Source organism: Mauremys reevesii, linkage group 21 (genome assembly GCF_016161935.1).
Source record: "Mauremys reevesii isolate NIE-2019 linkage group 21, ASM1616193v1, whole genome shotgun sequence".
NCBI lineage: Eukaryota > Metazoa > Chordata > Testudines > Geoemydidae > Mauremys > Mauremys reevesii.
This window is the reverse complement of record NC_052643.1, coordinates 8100783-8120822: the sequence shown is the minus strand read 5'-3', so window position 1 is coordinate 8120822 and position 20040 is coordinate 8100783. Positions and strand designations below refer to the sequence as shown.

The 20040-nt window shown below is 37.4% G+C and overlaps 1 protein-coding gene across 9 annotated transcripts in view; it reads left to right on the top strand.

Annotated features, from left to right (window-relative positions):
- The window catches only part of VPS13D (vacuolar protein sorting 13 homolog D), a 182156-nt gene that overhangs the window by 76720 nt on the left and 85396 nt on the right, over positions 1 to 20040 (top strand). For all 9 annotated transcript variants that reach the window (XM_039508774.1, XM_039508778.1, XM_039508782.1 and 6 more), the window contains 13 exons: positions 7 to 254; positions 2689 to 2880; positions 3174 to 3300; positions 5098 to 5240; positions 8883 to 9013; positions 9609 to 9784; positions 10403 to 10526; positions 11828 to 12063; positions 13638 to 13746; positions 15203 to 15366; positions 16100 to 16208; positions 19385 to 19564; positions 19883 to 19999. In XM_039508774.1, coding sequence (XP_039364708.1) covers positions 7 to 254; positions 2689 to 2880; positions 3174 to 3300; positions 5098 to 5240; positions 8883 to 9013; positions 9609 to 9784; positions 10403 to 10526; positions 11828 to 12063; positions 13638 to 13746; positions 15203 to 15366; positions 16100 to 16208; positions 19385 to 19564; positions 19883 to 19999 — 2056 coding nt within the window. The remainder of the gene's footprint in view (positions 1 to 6; positions 255 to 2688; positions 2881 to 3173; positions 3301 to 5097; positions 5241 to 8882; positions 9014 to 9608; positions 9785 to 10402; positions 10527 to 11827; positions 12064 to 13637; positions 13747 to 15202; positions 15367 to 16099; positions 16209 to 19384; positions 19565 to 19882; positions 20000 to 20040) is intronic.

The following is a 20040-nucleotide window of genomic DNA, read 5'->3' as shown; positions in this document are numbered from 1 at the left end:
TCATAGGTTTTGTGTGGCTATAAAGAAGGAGAATTATCCAGATTACATGCCCTCAAACATATTTTCTGACAGTGCTAAACAGATTTTCAGACAGCCTGGGCATACCATTTATCTCCTGCCAACTGTGGTAATCTGTAACTTGCTACCTTGTGAACTTGAATTTTATGTTAAAGGGATGCCAATTAATGGGACACTAAAACCTGGCAAAGAGGCAGCATTGCATACAGCTGATACATCTCAGAACATTGAGCTTGGTAAGGTATTACAGAGGTCTTGTTATTTGCTGTTACTACAAGAGCAGCTCAGAATGACTGCATGTTTTGTTATACAAACAACTATGGCACCAAAAAGAAAAATAAGCTTTTTAATACGATCTGATGTTTTCATTGGGTTGCAGCATTTCATATGAAATTGTTACACACACACACACACACACACACACACACACACACACACACACACACACACACACACACACACACACACAAAATTAGGAAAAAAAAGCGAATAATCTGATAGAAATCTGAGTTGCTCCCCTTCGTTCCCTATACACAGAGAAAATAATGCCACAAAAAAGCCAATCAAGAGTCTCTAGTGGCTTGAGTTTGGTGTAGTTTAATTTCAGTCAGAGATTCAAAATGGTATCTTGTCATGGACAAGCCTAGGTGTTATCAAGCACAATGTAAAACATCTGTGGGCTTTCTTGTAGCCTCCATGCAACATCTTGGAGTGTTAGGGTGTGTCTACACAGCAGTTAGACACCCATAGCTGGCCTGTGCCAGAGGACTTGGGCTCAGGGTGCAGGGCTGTTTCATTGCTGTGTAGACTTACGGGATCGGGCGGGAGCCTGGGCTCTAGCACCCTGTGAGGTGGGAGGGTCCCAAAGCCTGGAAGGCTGCACAGCAGTGAAACACCCCTGCAGCCTCAGCCCCACGAGGCCAAGTCAGCTGGCACAGTTGCTGTGTAGACATATCCTTAAAGGCTCTGTCAAATGAGTGGGTGCTGTCAGTTTGTGGGCACTTGTTACCAGGGGGGTTTAATAGGGTTTGAGTAGCTGGGATGATTAGTGTGCCTCTCACTGGTAGGGGTTGGAAGACTTTCAGAGCAAGGGAGGCATTAGTAGAGTCATCTGGTCCCACATTAGTCTTGCAAGGCGGAAGTAATTGTTTCAGGCCAACACACCGTGGAGGTCTTGGAGAAATACTGGGAGTAGGAGGAAACTGATGCTGAAATTTTCAGAGGTGCTGTGTAGACTTCATTTGATGTATCTATAAGCTCAGCTCAGCTCTGATCTTGAGATACTACAGTTGAAAGAAATTGTGTGTCTTTAATATGTCAGCTTCTCCTTGTCCAGTGTTTGCAGAAAAATATGATTGTCCTTCTCTACACTCAAGTTTTAACCTGTCTTATTGAACTCTAAACTGAAAAGAAAAATGCATCTCTCTTATTAGATATCCTATACAGAATTCAGTCAGGAAGGGGCCTTGTCATGGCTAACCATGAAATGCTGTGAAAGACCAGCAATGTGCAGTGCAATATGTACATACATACATACCCCAACCGTTCTGTTTCTGATATTTGCAGTATTGGCAACCCTAAACGTTCAAAATCATGAGCCAGGCCCACTCAAAATCAGGAAATTGGCTTTAAAATCATGATTTTTAAAAAAAAGTAATAATTATTTTGGGGTTCTTTTTCTTTTCTTTCTGGTTTCTGAGCCTTTATGGTACACTCGAGTCACGTTTTCAAGACTTTTTTCAATGCAACCATCAGGTTTGGAAGCTTATTTCTCCCGCCTTCCCGCTTCCTCCCTTAATTAAAGCCAAGAGTTTCACAAAATCACTTAATTTCAGGAGTTAGGTCTTAAAGAAAAATACCTAATGTTGCAAAACTCGCAGTAAAATCACAAGATGGCAACACTGTATTCGTAATATGTTAAATTTCCAAGTGAGGCCAGTTTCAGATTTTAGAGTACTGAGAGGGCTTGGCTGTACAAAAACTTATATACCCAGCTTGCTGTGAACTATCTACCTCATGCTAGCCTGCTGCACCTTAACTATCTGGGTGGACCTCATGCCTGTGCATTAAAAGCTTCAGTAGTGTGCTTTGATCAAAGTGCACTAGGGAATTCTAAGTGCGCAGCTGCAGCATCCACACAGATAGTTAATGTGCATCAGGCTAGTATGAAGTAGTTCTTCTCTGAGTAGCGTCCGTGTGAGTGCTGCACATCAGGTGCACGTGTTGATGTGAAATTTCTCATCAGCTAATTTTATTGCCACAAGAAATTGCCTTATTTTTAAAAATAACTATCAAAAAAATTCTAGTTTGTTTGCAATTAAGATATTCTGTGCCCATATACTACTGGAAAGAGTGCATTAGAAATACTGGTATTGAAGGAAGATAGATAGATATAACAGAATTGTTTTTTTCAACACTGGCTGAGCTGTGAGAATATTCTCAGATGAAATTTGCCATTGTGCAGAGGGCCTGCGCAAGGCATATATATCATTTGAGATTTAGTTTGAGGACTGTGATCACAGTAAATTCTTAGCTCATGTTTGAAAGTTAAACAGGTAGTTTTAAAAGGAAGTAAAATCAGAGAAAGCTGTACAAAATATTGCAGGAAACCTTGACTCTTTCTCAGAACAATCAGTAGAACATGTTTTTGTATGTGTGTTTGTTTTTTAGGAGTGTCCTTGGAAAATTTTCCACTATGCAAGGAGTTGTTGATTCCTCCTGGGACACAAAACTATATGGTCCGAATGCGATTGTATGATGTCAACAAGCGACAACTAAACCTAACCATAAGGATTGTATGTCGAGCTGAAGGGTCTCTCAAAATATTCATTTCTGCTCCATATTGGCTCATTAACAAAACAGGTATGTTTAACTTAGCCGTTCATAACTACTACTGACAGTCACTCACCTGGAAATGAGGATGATATTTAGTATTGATTTGCTGTGCAGCCAGGTACGACTTTTGAAAGTGGATTAAAGGAAATGAAGTTGCAGAAAATAGGCTGCATCAAAAGCAAATATCCATTCTCATTGTGAAGGTCTTGTAAACAATTAAATAACTGAGTTGTTGCAATGAACATTTTAAAACTTGGTATATTTTTGTTTTAAATTTGAGTGTAAATTAAAGTTTAATTTACGATTATTTTTGTTTACAGGGTTACCACTGATCTTCAGACAGGACAATGCAAAGACAGATGCTGCAGGTCAGTTTGAAGAACATGAGCTTGCTAGAAGCCTGAGCCCGCTTCTCTTCTGTTATGCTGACAAAGAACAGGCAAACTTGTAAGTAATGTTGATGGGAAGGAAAAATACTTACAAAGAATGAAAATAATTAGTGAAAGGATCTGGTACTGATACTTAAGTATGAATATCCTGTAGGAAAAATCCTTCATTGGCAGGATGATGTGGTAAGGTGTTTAGTTTGAGATATTGAAATGAGCTTACTCACTATTTAGACATTTGATACTGAAAACTAACCATTTGGTTGGCTAGTTTTATTTTACATGTATGGAAATCATGCTTCTTTTCATAACTTGGTAAAGCAGAAAATCAAAGTCTCTTTTCCCTGAGGAAATTTACCAGACTGCTCACTCTGATAATGTCCTTACTACAACTAAAATAATTTGACTAGCATAAAAAGACACAAAAGAGTAGGCATGTTTATAAATATCAAACAATTACTCAAAAAGTGTGTTTAAAAAAGTCTACCTTTTGTGTTTGAATTTAACAAATTAATTGACTGAACTTGTTAAAAAACAGGGACAGTTTTCAATTATATACATATGTGTACACACATATATATTTTTATAAAAATACAAATTTAAATATATTGAAAATATTTAACAGCAAAAAAGGAAAATTGAGGAGTCTTTGTAATTTGTAGTGGCTTATTACTGCTTCAATGACTTATAGTTCAGTTCTTTGCTGATTTTTTCCCCACCTATTTTGACATATTATTGTGAACATATCCATCAGCCTCAAAAACTGCCCCAAACTACCCATTTCATATATGAGTTAGCTACTACCTGCAGCAGAACTGCTATGTTTCTGCTGCACAAGGGAATGGCAGGATTTTGGAGCTGTTAAACTTCATGATGCATCAGGGTTAATCTCAGCACAGGCTTCCTGCCTAGCTATATGCAGTTGTTCTTAGGGAGAGTCTGCTACTACATGGATCCGTTGATCATCGATCCCCATGTATAGTTGCAGCAGTCTGTCAGGAGATTTCTTAATGGATTGCCCTCTGGAAATATGATTCACTCTTTAATGACCATTCTTAATCATTGGTGAAAATGTATATTGAAAAAAATCAAGACTTATAAATTTTTTTTTCTAGTTTAGTAAATGAAAAATTCTCTCCAAGACTATTTTAATTCCTAGGCTCTTTGGTTGAGATTGTCAGAAAGATAATGGATACTGCCAATTGTGATGGTGATTTTTGTGATGTGGTCTGAGAAATAGGACTTCTCTAATATTAAGTTGAACCTAATCTGAGGAAGAAAAATTTGCAACATTTTATTGAGCACATCACAGTTTCTTCAAGTGCTTTGAGTTCTGCTAATGAATAGTGCTATATAAGACCTTGGTATTTGTGGTGGTGATTATTATTGAAAGGAAACATAGATTTGTTGATTATTAAGAGGTTTAACTGATCTGCCATGGAAAAAAACAATTAAAAACAGAAGGTAAAAATACGAAGTTGGTTGCTAATTTTAGGAAAATGTGATTTTGAAATTTGTTTAGTCACATAGATATTTTACTACTTTAAAAAAAAGTATTCAAATCACTGAGACTCTCCTTGCCTCAGTTTACCCACCTGAAAAATAGTGTTAATAATGCCTATGGCCGTTGAGTTTTCATTAATGTTTGCTAGATGCTTAAAGAATTTTAGATAAAACATGCTAAAATATGTAATGTATTATTACTAGGCAAGAGATTTTGCTTGTAGGTTGTAATAGTTTTGTTAGTATATACAGTCTGAATACATCTAGGTTCAGTAGAAAAACCACCAAAGTATTGTTCTGATACTTAACCCTTTATTTAGATGAGTAAATCAGCATGTTCTTTCATTACCCATAGTTGTACAATGCGAATTGGGAAAGGAATCCATCCCAAAGGTATGCCTGGCTGGTGTCAGGGATTCTCACTGGATGGAGGCAGCGGTGTCCGAGCCCTTAAAGTGATCCAGCAGGGAAACCGACCTGGCCTGATTTATAACATTGGTATGTAATCGTGGATCAATTTGTTAAATATTACAGAAATGGTGCAGCCACCATTTACCTCCATATAACAGTAAGACATAAATTTTCTTCCTCTACCTCTCCGAACAAACCACACATACATAGTCTTGGTCTCTCAAATACTGCAGTGACTATAAAGAGTTTTGGGGAACAAGCTTCCCTGCCCTTAACTTCATTATTCACTGAAAAGGGACTTCTAATGTGAATTATGTCAAGATTTTTTCCATTGAATTATGCAGTGCTCTTGTGATGGAGACAGATTTAGGCTATTAAACTCATTATACCCATGGCCTAATGGGATATTAAAAACAAGTCTCTATCTGGGAAAGGTTAATACAATAAGAAAGTGGTATAATCTGAACACAGGGCCCAGGGGTCTGGAATTCCTGTATACTGTTGCATACTTCCTAGCTGCGACATGGATATCTTTTGTGGCCTTGAGCAATAGCTTTAACTTTACCTGAGTTTCCCTATCCGTAAAATGCTAATACCTACTGTACTTACCCCTCAAGAGGATTGTAAGAATAAAGAGGGTAAAGTGCTTTGTAATTTATGTGGTGTTACTTATAAATTACCAAGCTCAGATTTTCAAAAAAAATCAGCACCCAAACCCAGCAGCTTCCATTTTTCTTCATAGTCTCTTTTCTGATTACTTCTGATCTAACCTATCTAAAAAACATCCAGGTATATCTTAAAACATATAAGGCGCCTGCTCCACTATTTTAACCTTAGTGGAAATTTTTGTTTTTCTTGATTTTTCTGTAAATATCATTTCTGACTAGCCTCTTTCTAAACATCACAGTCCCAGCAACTTCATTGTATTCATTTCTGTTAATAGATGTTGCACGGGAACATGCCAAATCCTACCAAAGAAAGCTCAGCTTCTGACCTTTTGTTAAGAATGTAGAACTAGAGTAACGTCTTCTGGGTCTGATCCTCGGCCCCTGTGGCATATGAGACAGAAATCTCCATTAACACTTCAAGGTTTCTAGTAGGAACAAACATCAGTACTACTGAAATGCAATCTGAGTGGCCGCATAAACCTTGTTGACACTGTGTAATAGAAAGTAATCCATCTTGATCTGACCCTAAAATTTGGGGTGTGTCAGTTTTTCCTTTTCATTAAAAGATATTTGCCCCCCCCCTCTGACTAGAGAGGTTTTTCTCTCTGAGGCCAGGTTCAGAACTTCATTTGTTATGAAGCAAGACAGCACAGGTCATATATTAACAAGGTGGGGCTGTGCAGGAATATTATTTCAGCTAATGGAAAACATAACAGGCTGGTACATTTCCCAAAGCAGTTGTCTTTAAAAGATCATCGAGCAAAACTGTGGTGGTAGTTTTGCATTGCAAATAACATATCTTAGAAATATAAATCTTATGTTACTTGGATCTTTTCTCCTGATGCATTGTAGGAATCTTGCTGCAATGTTGACTATTAAGGTATGAGACAAATTACCCGTTCCTTGGTGTCAAAACAAGTTGTCACAAATTATAATTGATGGTGTAAATTTACCACAGCCAATTTTACACATTTAGTCTAATAAACAGGGGGGGGAAAGTACATAGCTAAAATTTTGACTTCGTTGGACTTTTGGGTCCTTAATACAAAAACAGACTTTGCCAGTATGTAGGTTTTTTGCTAGTGTGTTAAAGTGACTTGGAACTTTCATATGAATGTTGCAGTTAACCTTATATATGTGTGCTGTCAAATTGAGTGAGAGAATATAGATTAAATTAGTCCATATTTCAAATTGTTAGTACATTATTTGCTTGCATCAGGTTTGTTGATTTTAGCCTAAGGAACTGCACCACTGGCTAGGTTTTCTGATTCAGTGTACTTGAAAGATTTTTCAGAGAAGCATGTTAGCACATGCTGCTATTGATAGTGATGAAAGCTGAAATCCTAAGGAAAATAAAGGAAGCAAAAGTTCTTAGTTTCTTGGGGTGTAGCAGAAAAGAACTGAATAAAGTAGTATTGAAAAGAAGTTCAATAGGAATACTTGACTTATTTGGAATAGCAGCAAAGAATCCTGTGGCACCTTATAGACTAACAGACATTTTGCAGCATGAGCTTTCGTGGGTGAATACACTTGCACTTGCATCCGACAAAGTGGGTATTCAACCACGAAAGCTCATGCTGCAAAACGTCTGTTAGTCTATAAGATGCCACAGGATTCTTTGCTGCTTTTACAGATCCAGACTAACACGGCTACCCCTCTGTTATTTGGAATAGCAACTATAGTAATTAAAATGTGTTCTCCAAGCACTGACAGTGTGAGTTATCTGAGCTATTTTTTATTTTGTATTTCCTCAGTGCTCTGAGTTTCTGTGAACTCTGTTTGCAGACTGTCCTTTCATGCTTCCTATGTTTACATATTTACACTTATGTAGTAGTTTTCAAAGCACCATTTTGACTCTCCCTACAGGCACTGTTGCATACTTCCTGAATTTCTTTTGAATGTCTCTACTGTAGCTTCTACGCCATGTCCTGCCTGGGTGTTTTTCATGTTGGGTATTTATAGGTGCTTTTGTTTCCAGACCTCTTTTGTCCCCCCCTCCTTTTTTTGTTTTTTACTCCATGTCTGTTTCCAGGGTGTTTCTCCTTTCTCGTGGTGTTCATATAATTTTTCGCTTTTTCCTAAACGCATTTTTACTTTCTGGAATCAGGGGGGAGGAATATTGGATGGAAGAGAAGAGCCACTAAAGCAGCTGTTTGAAAGAAAAGTTCATTGGGTGGGAGTGGGGGACACAGATAATTGACTAAAGACAGGGAGGCCCAAAGGGTGTTAGAACTCAGTAATAAGGAATTTGGATATAATTAATGCTTCATGGTTTTGGTGCCTAAGGGCCAAGCAACCCACTGAATTTTATGGGATGAAAAATTTATTTTGTCAATTTGTTGTTAGGCTCTGCCTTGACTCACTGTCCTTCACTCATATCCTTTAATGCCTTGTTTAAACATGATTCTGGCTCACCGAGTTTGAACCGCAGTGTAGTCCCATTTTACCCATCTCTATTGCTGCACAGCAACCTAGGTAAGCCAGTAAAAGGACTGGGAGAGCATGACTTACTCACTTCTCTGTCAGTGCCCCAAGGACATAATTATTCCTCCTTCTTCAGAACTCCACCGTTCGTTGAAACCTCAGGCTGAATTTTCACAATGAAGTGCTTTTCCCCAGAGTGTTTTGAGGAACTTCTGGGGGGGTGTTCAGTAGTATTGGTATTTGCCTATCAGTGTTCATGTACCTGGTTTTCATGATTTGAAGAGCTCATGGTGACTTACTTCACACCCCTAAGACTCCAACTGAAGATGGTTTGGACCCTTCTTTTGAAGAGGAAAATAAACATAACTTCTGAAAAGGACCCCAAACTAGTCTTGTGCCATCTATAATGCTGACAAGACTAAACTACTACATTCCACTTTGTAGACCATAAAAAGTATAGCAGATGGCATTATATAAACCAGATTTTGTTTACTATTTCTGTTTAAAATATGTGCAAGCTGTAGAACATATGCATTGCGTCAGAGAAACATTATTTTAAAAGTTTACATTTCTTATACTAAATTTTTTTTCAGACAGTAGATATTTTTATTTTTAACAGACTATTTCTTCTTCTTAGGTATTGATGTTAAGAAGGGCAGAGGTCGTTATATTGACACTTGCATGGTAACATTTGCACCCCGTTACCTATTAGATAATAAATCATCACACAAACTTGCCTTTGCTCAACGAGAATTTGCCAGAGGTCAGGTAAGACTACCTTTCTACTAGCAAATATTTCATATTTTTTAATAGCGTAAACATGTTTCATAGAAGATTATCTTTAAAGGAGGGGAAGTTAATTATCACAAGGTAAAATCCCAATAGTGTTGATTCTGCCATTCTGAATTAGACATATCTGAGTTTCTTGTCAGGCTGTTGGATCAGACCTTGAAAAATGAGCTCCTATATAATTTGTATGCATATTAAAGATCCTGTGATTCTTTTTAAAGAAATAGGGGTTTGTACGTGTGCCCTTTCCCAGAATATCCCTTCCCCCTACCATTATGCAACACATTCTGTGACATTAGGTTCTAATCCCCTCCATTCAAGAAGTGATGCCATTGCAGTGTTGAGATATATATAATGGTAAATTATTTGGAGATGCTTCAGGATGAAAGTTGGTGTGAAAATATAAACTACTATTAATACTTAGTTATGAGAATATATTTTCCTGTGTATCCAATTGCTACCATTCATTTCATGAAAAAATTGCTTCATTCAAATTTCACGGTCTGTATAGATTGTTTGCAGTGTATTGTTTTTAAGGTGGTGGTGATGTTACTGCCTGTCTTTCTGTTATTAGGGTACCTCAAATCCTGATGGCTATATCTCCACTCTTCCTGGTTCCAGCGTTGTGTTTCACTGGCCACGTAATGATTACGATCAATTATTATGCGTACGGCTAATGGAAATTCCAAACTGTGTTTGGTCTGGGGGTTTTGAAGTCAACAAAAATAGCTCTTTCCATATCAATATGAGGTAATTACTGTACATGGATGATATATATTTAAAGTTGTCTTCTGTGTCTGATAAAGAAGCAAATGTCTAAACTTGAGACTACAATAACAAGTCAGATGTCTGCTTCTCTTGTGTATGACCTGTTTTTTGATGGTTTAATGTGAAAAGCAGATACTTTCTGACTGGTGGACTGTTAAGTATCTTAATTAAAAGAGCTGTGAATGCTTGTGTATGTTTGCTATTTGCTGTGAAATAGTCTACGTGGTGTGTGTGAGAGAGAGAGAGAGAAATGTACTACAGTGTTAAAGTCCAAGGATTTTATCAGCATGGAGATGATTCAGCTTACACGTATCATGGTGACGAGCACAATTTAATAATCCAAACAGAATTGCATAAAAGAAATAATGAATGATTGCACTTATCTTGGGGGAAGTCCTGCCCAAGCAAGTTGTTTAGCTGGAGGATTAGATTACATTATTTTTCTACTGTACCTTTTTTAAATATATGCCTAAACTGTTGCAGAAATTGTTTGACTAATTGATGCAGCATTGGTTACACAATGCTGACCTACATACTAGTTTATAGCTCCAGTTTATGAATGCTTTAAATGTATTATGGTGTTTTGTTAATGTTCTGCAGAGACACTCTTGGAAAATGTTACTTTTTACGAGTTGAAATTACTCTTCGAGGAGCCACGTACCGCATCTCATTTGGTGACACCGATCAGTTACCTCCTCCTTTTCGCATAGACAATTTTTCCAAGGTAAAGAGCTATAGAACCATTGAAAAGTAAGAACAATTTTGATTGTGTGTACTTGATGTGTTCTCAGCTATTCTGTAAAAGAACTGCACCAGTTTGTCCAGTGAAGTGATCGGAAAGTTCACATAGTGTGAAGCATTTGTATATTTCAGCATTCAAATCTTTTAAGTTTTCAGAACAAGTTTGTGTTACTGAGCTTCGTACTAGAAAGCATCATCTTACTGAATTATTATTAATCATTTATTATTATAATCTAGACATGAAAAACACACACGAGGGATAGCTCAGTGGTTTGAGCATTTGCCTGCTAAACCCAGGATTGTGAGTTCAATCCTTGAGGGGGCCATTTGGGGAACTGGGGTAAAAATCTGGGGATTGGTCCTGCTTTGAGCAGGGGGTTGGACTAGGTGACCTCCTGAGGCTCCTTCCAACCCTGATATTCTATGATTCTCTGTATAGATCTCAAGTATCAGAGGGGTAGCCGTGTCAGTCTGGTTCTGTAGAAGCAGCAAAGAATCCTGTGGCACCTTATAGACTAACAGAAAGTCTGTTAGTCTATAAGGTGCCACAGGATTCTTTGCTGCTTGTATAGATCTCAAAGCTCTTTTACAAAGGGGGGTCGGTATTGATACCCTCACAGATGGGGAAACTGAGATGTAGATGATTTATAACTTGTTCTGTCATACAGCACATTAATAGCATAACTGGGAATAGAGTCCATGCCTTCTGATTCTCAGTCCTACACCCTATCCACTGGAGATGCCTAAAGTGAGGCATTATCTAAGTTCCATGCTAGCAATTGTAAAAGCAAGTTCTTTCTTATTTTTATCCTACAAGGAAGTATGTCTTGTGTTTAGAATAGGAGACTGAGATTCAGGGTGACCCAGTTCTATTTCAGGCTTTGATGCTGAATTGTTGTATGACCCTGGGCAAATCATCCAACTTAGCTAGACCTCAGCTTGCTTATATATAAAATAATATCTCCCAGAGGATCAAAGGCATTGGGAGCTTTGGATGAAAGATATTCTGTAAGTGCAAAGTATATTAACATTCATTATCAGACAAACATTAATGTTGAGACTTGTATGAAGAAATAAAATTTCTTAAACCATAAGAAGGAAGCAAAAATTGAAATGGTGTGGAATAAATTTTAGTCAATTCAGGGAAATAACATATGACATATAGAATGCAACTGAAGTGCTGAAAAACTACAAAATCACAACCCTGAACTACACTGGCAATAGCGACTGACTCCTAAATCACTTACACATACCATTTTCTAAAGTCTTCTTTCATTATTATAGGTCCCAGTTGTTTTTACTCAACATGGTGTTGCAGAGCCCAGACTCTGCACAGAAGTGAAGCCAATGACTTCTTTGGATTATGCATGGGATGAACCCACCCTACCACCTTTTATCATGCTAACAGTTAAAGGGGCAGGCTCCTCAGAAATTACCTGCAGCATGAATGACTTTCAAGACAGCAAACAGCTTTATTATGAAAATTTCATTTATATTGCTGCTACGTATACTTTCTCAGGGTAACTCTTTTTCATATTATATTGAAACTAGCCTTTAAAAGCAAATGGTGACTATTCAGCCATCAATTAAAGCTATTCTTTTTAAAAACTGTTGCTGTTATACAGTGCTTATCTGTGTAAGGATTTCACATATTGATAAACTTATGCTGGCCAGAGGATCAGCAAGAGGAGCCTATTAGTTAGAAAAGAAGGCTGGGAATCAGGATTCCAGTGTTGTATTTCTTGTTCTAAATTTGGTAATATGATGCTTATCTCACATGGTCTTGTGATACGTAACTTTTTTATGTATTGCCAAACAAATTAATACTCACGGCACATACATTTAAAGAGTAGCTGGTGTACTGCATGAAGTATGCTGCTTACATGATTAATTTTTTCTTGCGGAATGAATCTCTACTTTTAATTAGTACTGGTCTTTCAGTTCTTTTAACTTCAAGCTGTCATTAATATTAGAGCATTGAGTCTTTTCTCGTATTGCAAAGACAGAGTTGTAGTACTGTGAGCCACGGAAGCAGCAGTGGAAGAAAGAAAGATCTGGTTCCATACCAGATTAGATCATGGTGGAAAACGTGGGTGGGAGGTAGGTTAGTAATGGTATCCACTGGAAGATGGAGGTGGGGAACTGATTTCTGAGAAAAGTGAGATTAGGACCTGGTGTCTTGAGCTGGGATATCTGCTCTTTGTGATGTCTCCAGTTGAATTGAGTATCACTGAATATCTCAAATAGAGGGGAATTGATCTTTGAGTGAGGCTTTCTTATAACATTCTTGTTACTATAGATTATAGTGGAAGATGTCACTACATGTATATGTTGCTTATTATCATGACTGAGCCAAGATTAGTTAAAATGTGAACTAAATATTAAATGGACTTCAAGATGTTCACAGGTACAAAGCACATTGTCCACCAGTTCTTCTGGATATGATTTCTTTTGATCAGTATCTCCTCTCTCTGTCTAATTGTTGAAAGATGAAGAGCTTAGCATTATTCATTTCCTGTAGTGTCCCCTTGAGGATTTAACTTACTGCATCCACAGTTACCCCAATATCTGCCATCCAAGGGAATGAACGATCAGGACATGTATCCAAAACTTGATGTTACCCGTGGTGGTTCAGAGCACTGCCACAGGGCAACTATTGCTTGTAACTTACTAGTTGCGTTTCAGTCCAGATACGCCTGTGTAACTGAGTTATAGAACACTGAAGATCGCTTTTGATGAAAATATTGATTCTGCCCTACCAATATTGATGTAAGCAATGAAAACATTAATCTGTCTGTCAAATTGAACTCTGAGTTGGACATTTAGCTCCCATTACTAATTCCAGACTCAACACTTTTAATAATGTAAATACCATATGTTTATGGTTTACCCTAATGATTCCAAAAATGAGGGGAAATAGTGTAATGGGTAACCTGACTTAAATTTGCATAATGTGTAGTGAAGGATAAGCATAAGTTGTCCTGTTAATAGTTAGGTATGTTTCTGACTCAGTGTTCAGAAGAGACAGAATGTATAGGAATGTATTTGTATAGGAATGTATCTGAATGCATGTTGGATTTTCTCGCAATTCTAGTTTGCAAGAGGGAACTGGAAGGCCAGTTGCTTCAAATAAAGACGTTGCTTGTGCAGAGCTTGTCCTGGATGTTTCTCCAAAGACACAGAGAGTCATACTAAAGAAAAAGGTATGAGATTCAGAAAACAGTATTTCGCTAAGGATGTTGTTGCTGTATGATCCTAGTAGCACAGACACTTTAGAACCCTGCTCTAAATATTACCCAATTATAGTTTGTTTTAGTTGTGTATTTAGTATTGCAAGATATTTTATATTCTGTTAAAAAAGAATGCAACGTCCATAATACAATAGACTGACTATAAAAGAGTGAGATGGGGTAGGTGCTGAAGGGAGTTGGGAGAAGGAAACAGAGGAAATGTGGTGTTTTAGGTTTGGATTTGTAAAGGTTAGTAGCCTCTGTAAGATGGAGAACAGAGAGAATCTGTTATAGGCAAAATAAGTCATTAAAGATCCTTTCATTATGATCATAATAATACTTAAGACTTTTATAGCACTTATTAATTATTTAATAGTGAAGAAGGAAGAGATCAGAGTAGGTCAGACCTAGCAGAATAAAAGGTACTACTGAGGGGGCTGGAGGGGGATGTAGTGTGTGGGAGGTCCAGAGAGTGAGTGGAGCCAAAGCTGCTGAAAGATTTGAAAATAGTTGGTTGACATGAAGTTTGTATTCATTGGGAGAAGGGAATTGATACAGGTCAACCAAGATCACTAAGTGAAGTGATCATGCTTATATACTGTAGGAATGATAGTCTGGAGAGGAGGTGGTTGGATGCCAACAATACTGTAGTTGCAATGGTCCAATGAGGAGTTTAAGGGAAAAGATGATAGACTGATAGATCAAAAGAAGAATGAAGTGTATAGTAACAGATTTGGATATGGGTCTTGCAGATATTTCTGCTCTGAGAAAAGCATAGAAGAGCAGAGATTTCTGGGAAGCCAGGTATGGAAATTAAGGGAGTGGACAGGAGAGAAAAAATGGTGAGTATTTGAGGAAAAGAAACTAGAAATCTTCTGTTGAAGAAAGTTCAAGTACCTTCATGCACTGATGAGGGAGAGATATGAAGGTCAAAGATAGAGAAAGAGAAGGGAGTAATCAGAATAAAAGTAGTAAGAAACATTAAATTTAGAGATGAGATGCCTCTTGGCTTATAGTGAAGTGTAAAGGACCAAGAGAGAAGTTAGAGGTGGTGATGAAGTTGCAGATGAGAAGTCCTTTTGTTGTAAAAGAAGATGGCAATGTCAGTAAGCCAATTATTTCTTAACAAAACTTTTAAGAAATGTATGTAAATAAAGCACATGTTTTGAAAATAGAAGCATTATTGAACAGCATTTCAGATTTACCAATATGTGTGGGGTTTATGCACATTTGATATCAATGTTTTGATACTTGCAGTAGACTTCAATATGTACTATTAGCACCTAATTTTAAATCAGGGCTGTGAACATGGATATGTAAAAGTCATTCCAAATACCATCACTTAATGAATTCAATAATTAAATATAAATATATATTATTTGCTCTGCATTATTTATGATCAACTTAATCTTTTATGCATATGCTACAGGAGCCAGGAAAGCGATCCCAACTTTGGAGAATGACTGGCACCGGCATGCTTTGCCATGAAGGTTCCTCAGTTCCTCATAACCCCAATAAGCCTTCTTCTCCTCGATCTGTTGAGTCCTCCATGATTTTAGATATTGCCGGCCTGGCTGCAGTCACAGATAACAGGTTCTCTGGATAGGATTTCTATTTAATTGTTATAAATTTAAAAAATAAAAGAGTACAACTGTAAAAAGTTACAAAAGTTAAATAGTCTAAGATGTTTAAAATACCCACATTAGATTATTGGATGACTTGAGGGATCAGTAATTGTATTCATAGCCTCTCACTGCTATACTACCAGTTTGAATCCAGCCAGAGCTGGTAAAACCCAGAAATTACCATCTCATAAGTGTTTTGTCACAGAACAATTCCTTGAGAATGAGTCTCCACATCACTAAAACTACCACCACCACAAGTGGTACTGACTGGCTGCCCTTGAGCAGCAAAGGCTAAATATTAAAAGGGCACATGGATTGAATTATTCCACCCCACTCCCAAAATTGCTCTTTTCCGGCCATGATGGAGATACACCTAACATTGCTTGGGCTGTCTGTCCCTTTGGATAAATAGAGTACTTCATTCTTAGACTGTGAGCCTTACTGACGCACTAAATACTATTTGTCTTCATATGTGTATTGTATCTCTTTTGTGTTTCACGCATATTATTGGTTGCCTTTGCCCTTAAATAAATGGACAGTTCATGCAATGCAGCAGGAGCAAATTGAAATTATACTTTCAAGAGCTAAGGGTGAGGAAGCCAGAATAGAACAAAATGGGGATGCATGACTAATTAAAAACTCCCCAACAATGGAATCTGAAAGTAGAAATTTTTGGTCTGTCACTTGTTGTTTTTTTCCAGGTATGAGCCCCTGATGCTGAGAAAGCCAGATCGAAGGCGCAGTACTACTCAGACGTGGAGTTTTCGAGATGGCAAGTTAACCTGTGGTATGCATGGCCTCGTTGTACAGGTCAGTATTAATTATTCTACATCTAACTTCTTTTGACTGCTGGCTGAGGTGATTGGTGTCCAAATCAGATGGGCAGTGGTATTACAAGCTTTGTTTAAAAGACCAAACTTTGAAAGAGGTGAGGAAAAACCCCAAAGATTCCAGTTGCAAATCACATGATGTAAATTTAAGAAACACTTTTAATTGTCTTCACATATTGTTGTTGGTAAAAATTCATTAAACATGAGAACAGCAACAAAGAGTCCTGTGGCACCTTATAGACTAACCGATGTATTGGAGCATAAGCTTTCGTGGGTGAATACCCACGTTGTCAGATGCATGGCATGCATCTGACGAAGTGGGTATTCACTCACGAAAGCTTATGCTCCAATACATCGGTTAGTCTATAAGATGCCACAGGACTCTTTGTTGCTTTTTACAGATCCAGACTAACATGGCTACCCCCCTGATATTAAACATGAAGCAACCTATCTTTGTGGATTTGCAAATAACAAATTGGAAAACTGGAACCAGAGTTCTCAGTCTTGGGTACCACAGTTAGGCACTTAAATCCACTAAAAGTTAATATAAGCCAGAATTGCGCATCACTGCTAAAATAGGGTTTTAGATGTCTAACTTAAGGCACCCAAATCTGAAAATTTTGGCCTAAGGGCCTGATTTTCAGAGATGCAGAGCACCTACAACTCACTGATGTCAGTTGGAGTTGTGTGTGACTTTCATACCTCAACCTTGTTTCCAGTCATGCATGCTTTATTAAGTTCTGTATGGCATTTGTACATGCACTTTTCAAACAACTAACACATACATTTGCATCTGATAAATTCTGATACCTGCATGCAGGGTACATGCTCAGAAATGTGAGACGTTGTTTTGAAATTCTGGCCCTGAAAGGTAAAGAATGTTGAAATTTATGATCTGTTGTAGCTGTTGCTATGTGTTTTGTATCTTTCTGTTTTACTCATATTTATCTGTATCTTGTTTACAAAGTTTTTAGAAGGTATATTCTGTGTACGTATACTACCTCTTGCAGTAGAAAACAGAGTTTGATTTTTGTGATAAATATGATTGTGCTAAGTTGATATTTTATTATAAAATATCATGTTCAAAGACCATGTGTTGTGCAAGCTGTACCAATAGAAATCAACCCTGACTTAGTGTAAAGAGGGAGTATGATATTTGCTGTGTGAGCCCTTTGATCAAAGACTGACTGACTTATATTATGCATCTGGAATGGATTTGTAAATTATAGGATAATAGCATCACTATTCAGAATTCCGTGGTTAAAGGGACACTGTCAAGAATTGTGAGCCCTATATTTGACCTGACTTTCTTTTCTTGTTTCTAAATTCCATGTAATTTTATGTGCTGTTTTTTCCAAAACAATTGCTTCAGTTATGTTTATTCATTCAAAACAAAACACCAGCATCTCTGCCATGCTGATGACTAATCCTATAACAACAAAACAGCATATGCATGCAATGGAGGAGGAAATATTCCGTCAAGATCCAGTTTCAAACTTGAGACAAATCTTTTTGTTACAAGCAGAGAGGATAAAAATTATGGAAAATATTATTGTGTTTCACAATGGCCTTTTAAGACTATCTGTCTGCAGTTCTGGTCTGATGCAGCTTATGTGAATACTATGCTCGTCAAAGGTGCAAGATTGAGAATCTTGGAGATAGAGGATTTCAATCTCTAGGAAAGAGAGAGAAAAAGGACAGCAGCGGTGAAACACTCCCACATTGCTCCTGCCAATGTGTTTAAATCCTGATCTTAAGAGATTTTTCTTGAGATGAAAGTGTAATTCAGTCTCGATGTTCATTCACTTCTTAGCCTCTTGGCTGAGACCACCAACAAGAATGCCAGTCTGTGTCAATCTGATGTATTTATGATGTGGATGTGTGTCCTTTGGGACCTAGACTGAGAGCATCAAATTGATTTCACTTTGGCCATCAAGCAGTTTGTGATAAATTCCAGCCACTATTAATCTATCTTTCATAGGAAGGCTCTACAGACCATAGTCAGTCCCCTTTGCCATCCATTTTCCCGGCACTTTCCTTATGAACAAAACTTGGGTAGTAAAATTTTCTTTGTTTGAAACTTGTGCAAGTTTGCAATCCAAGAGCACATATTCAAAACCATTTTTTAAACAGGAGAAATCTTTTTTTAAAACCATATGAATTAACCCTGTGTTTGCAGGTTTCTGGACTTTCTTGTTTTTATGACTCCACTGACTTTGTTTAATAACAAAAAAAAAAAAATTTAGCGAGCAGTTAATCCTCAGTACGGTCTAATTACTTTTTTGGCTTCTTGAGGGGAAAAAATACATACAATCTGTCAAGATACTAAATTGCAAACTGTAATTTCCACAATGTTATATTGGCTTTCCATGTGCACTATGGCATGCTTGTAATATATACATGCAAGTTGTATACATCCTACGTGTGGTGTATTTATGCAGTACATTGGAATTGCTTTGATGTAACATCTGTGTATACTGTGGAAACTGAGAAGCTAGGACATTCCTCTTACAGTGGACAGTCCAACCTTAGCTGCATATTGGTGGTGGTAGCGTGTTCCTCTGTCATTTTGAAGCAACCAAAAAAATAGAGGTTCCACTATTAAGGACTTAACTCATAGTGTTGTCAGTCTCTTTTTAATAAGTGAAGGCCACAGTGTATTTGAGTTAACTCTGGATCTGTTATAAAAGATTAGAAAACAGATGCAAGAAATTTTCTGTACCTTTTTAAGAAGAACTTTCATTCACTTTGAGCAGGGCTTTGATCCCATTTTCAGTTCTGAAGATGCAAGGGAAATGTTTAATCATGGACCCAGACTATTTTTGTTTTTTAACCTTGCAAATTGCTTAAATTCACTTACCAGAAACTTTAGTAACATAAAATACAACGTCTGTTGCAGCCTTCGTCTCTTACACCTGTGCTGTCTGAATAGTACGGTTGGCCTAACTGCCAATCTGCTCAAATCAGTTGTGGATTCTTTTCTCCAGCTGCATAAATAGAGAGAGAGAAAAAATACATTTTCAGTCGCTTGAAATAGCTTGAGCTATAAAAGAGAAGTGATTTTGAAATACATTTTAAAATTATTCCCACACCATTATCTGTGCCCTTCTGTACCATTTCAGTGTTTCTACTTTATGCTTTTAATTTTTTTTCTAGGCAAAAGGAGGAATATCAGGTCTGTTTGATGGGGCTGAAGTGGTTCTTGGTCCTGATATGTCTCTAGAGCTTTTGGGGCCGGTTCCACCTGAACAGCAGTTTATAAACCAGAAGATGAGGCCTGGGTCAGGAGTACTGGCAGTCAGAGTTGTCCCAGATGGGCCAACTCGAGTTCTTCAGGTGAAAGTTATTCATAAATTCTGGACACAGTGTCGTCATTAATTTTTATTCTGCTGTTTCGCTAAAGTATGGAATATTTTTGATGATATAACAATGCAGCTGTAAATTCTTATGCAAAAGAAAGGTAGAAGAGCACAGTATTAATTTGTAATAACATGAAGGGGAAAAATCTCATGTAATATAGAATTAGTTTCAGATTTGATCAGAAATGTTGCCATTGTATTTTTTAGTGTAAAGCTTATGTCCTACCATATATAGACTTGATTTCTCTTCTTGTCATAAATAAGGAAAAGTTCTTAGTAGTTCATTTTGTTTTAGATAACAGATTTTAACCAACGTAGAAATGATCGTTTATCGTGTGAAGGAGGTGAACTTCCAGTTACGGAACAAGATCTGCGCAAGTTAAAAAATCCAGACACAGATCAGGAATTGGAAGTAAGATGATAGGGCTTTATTTTTTACCATGAAGGAGAGGT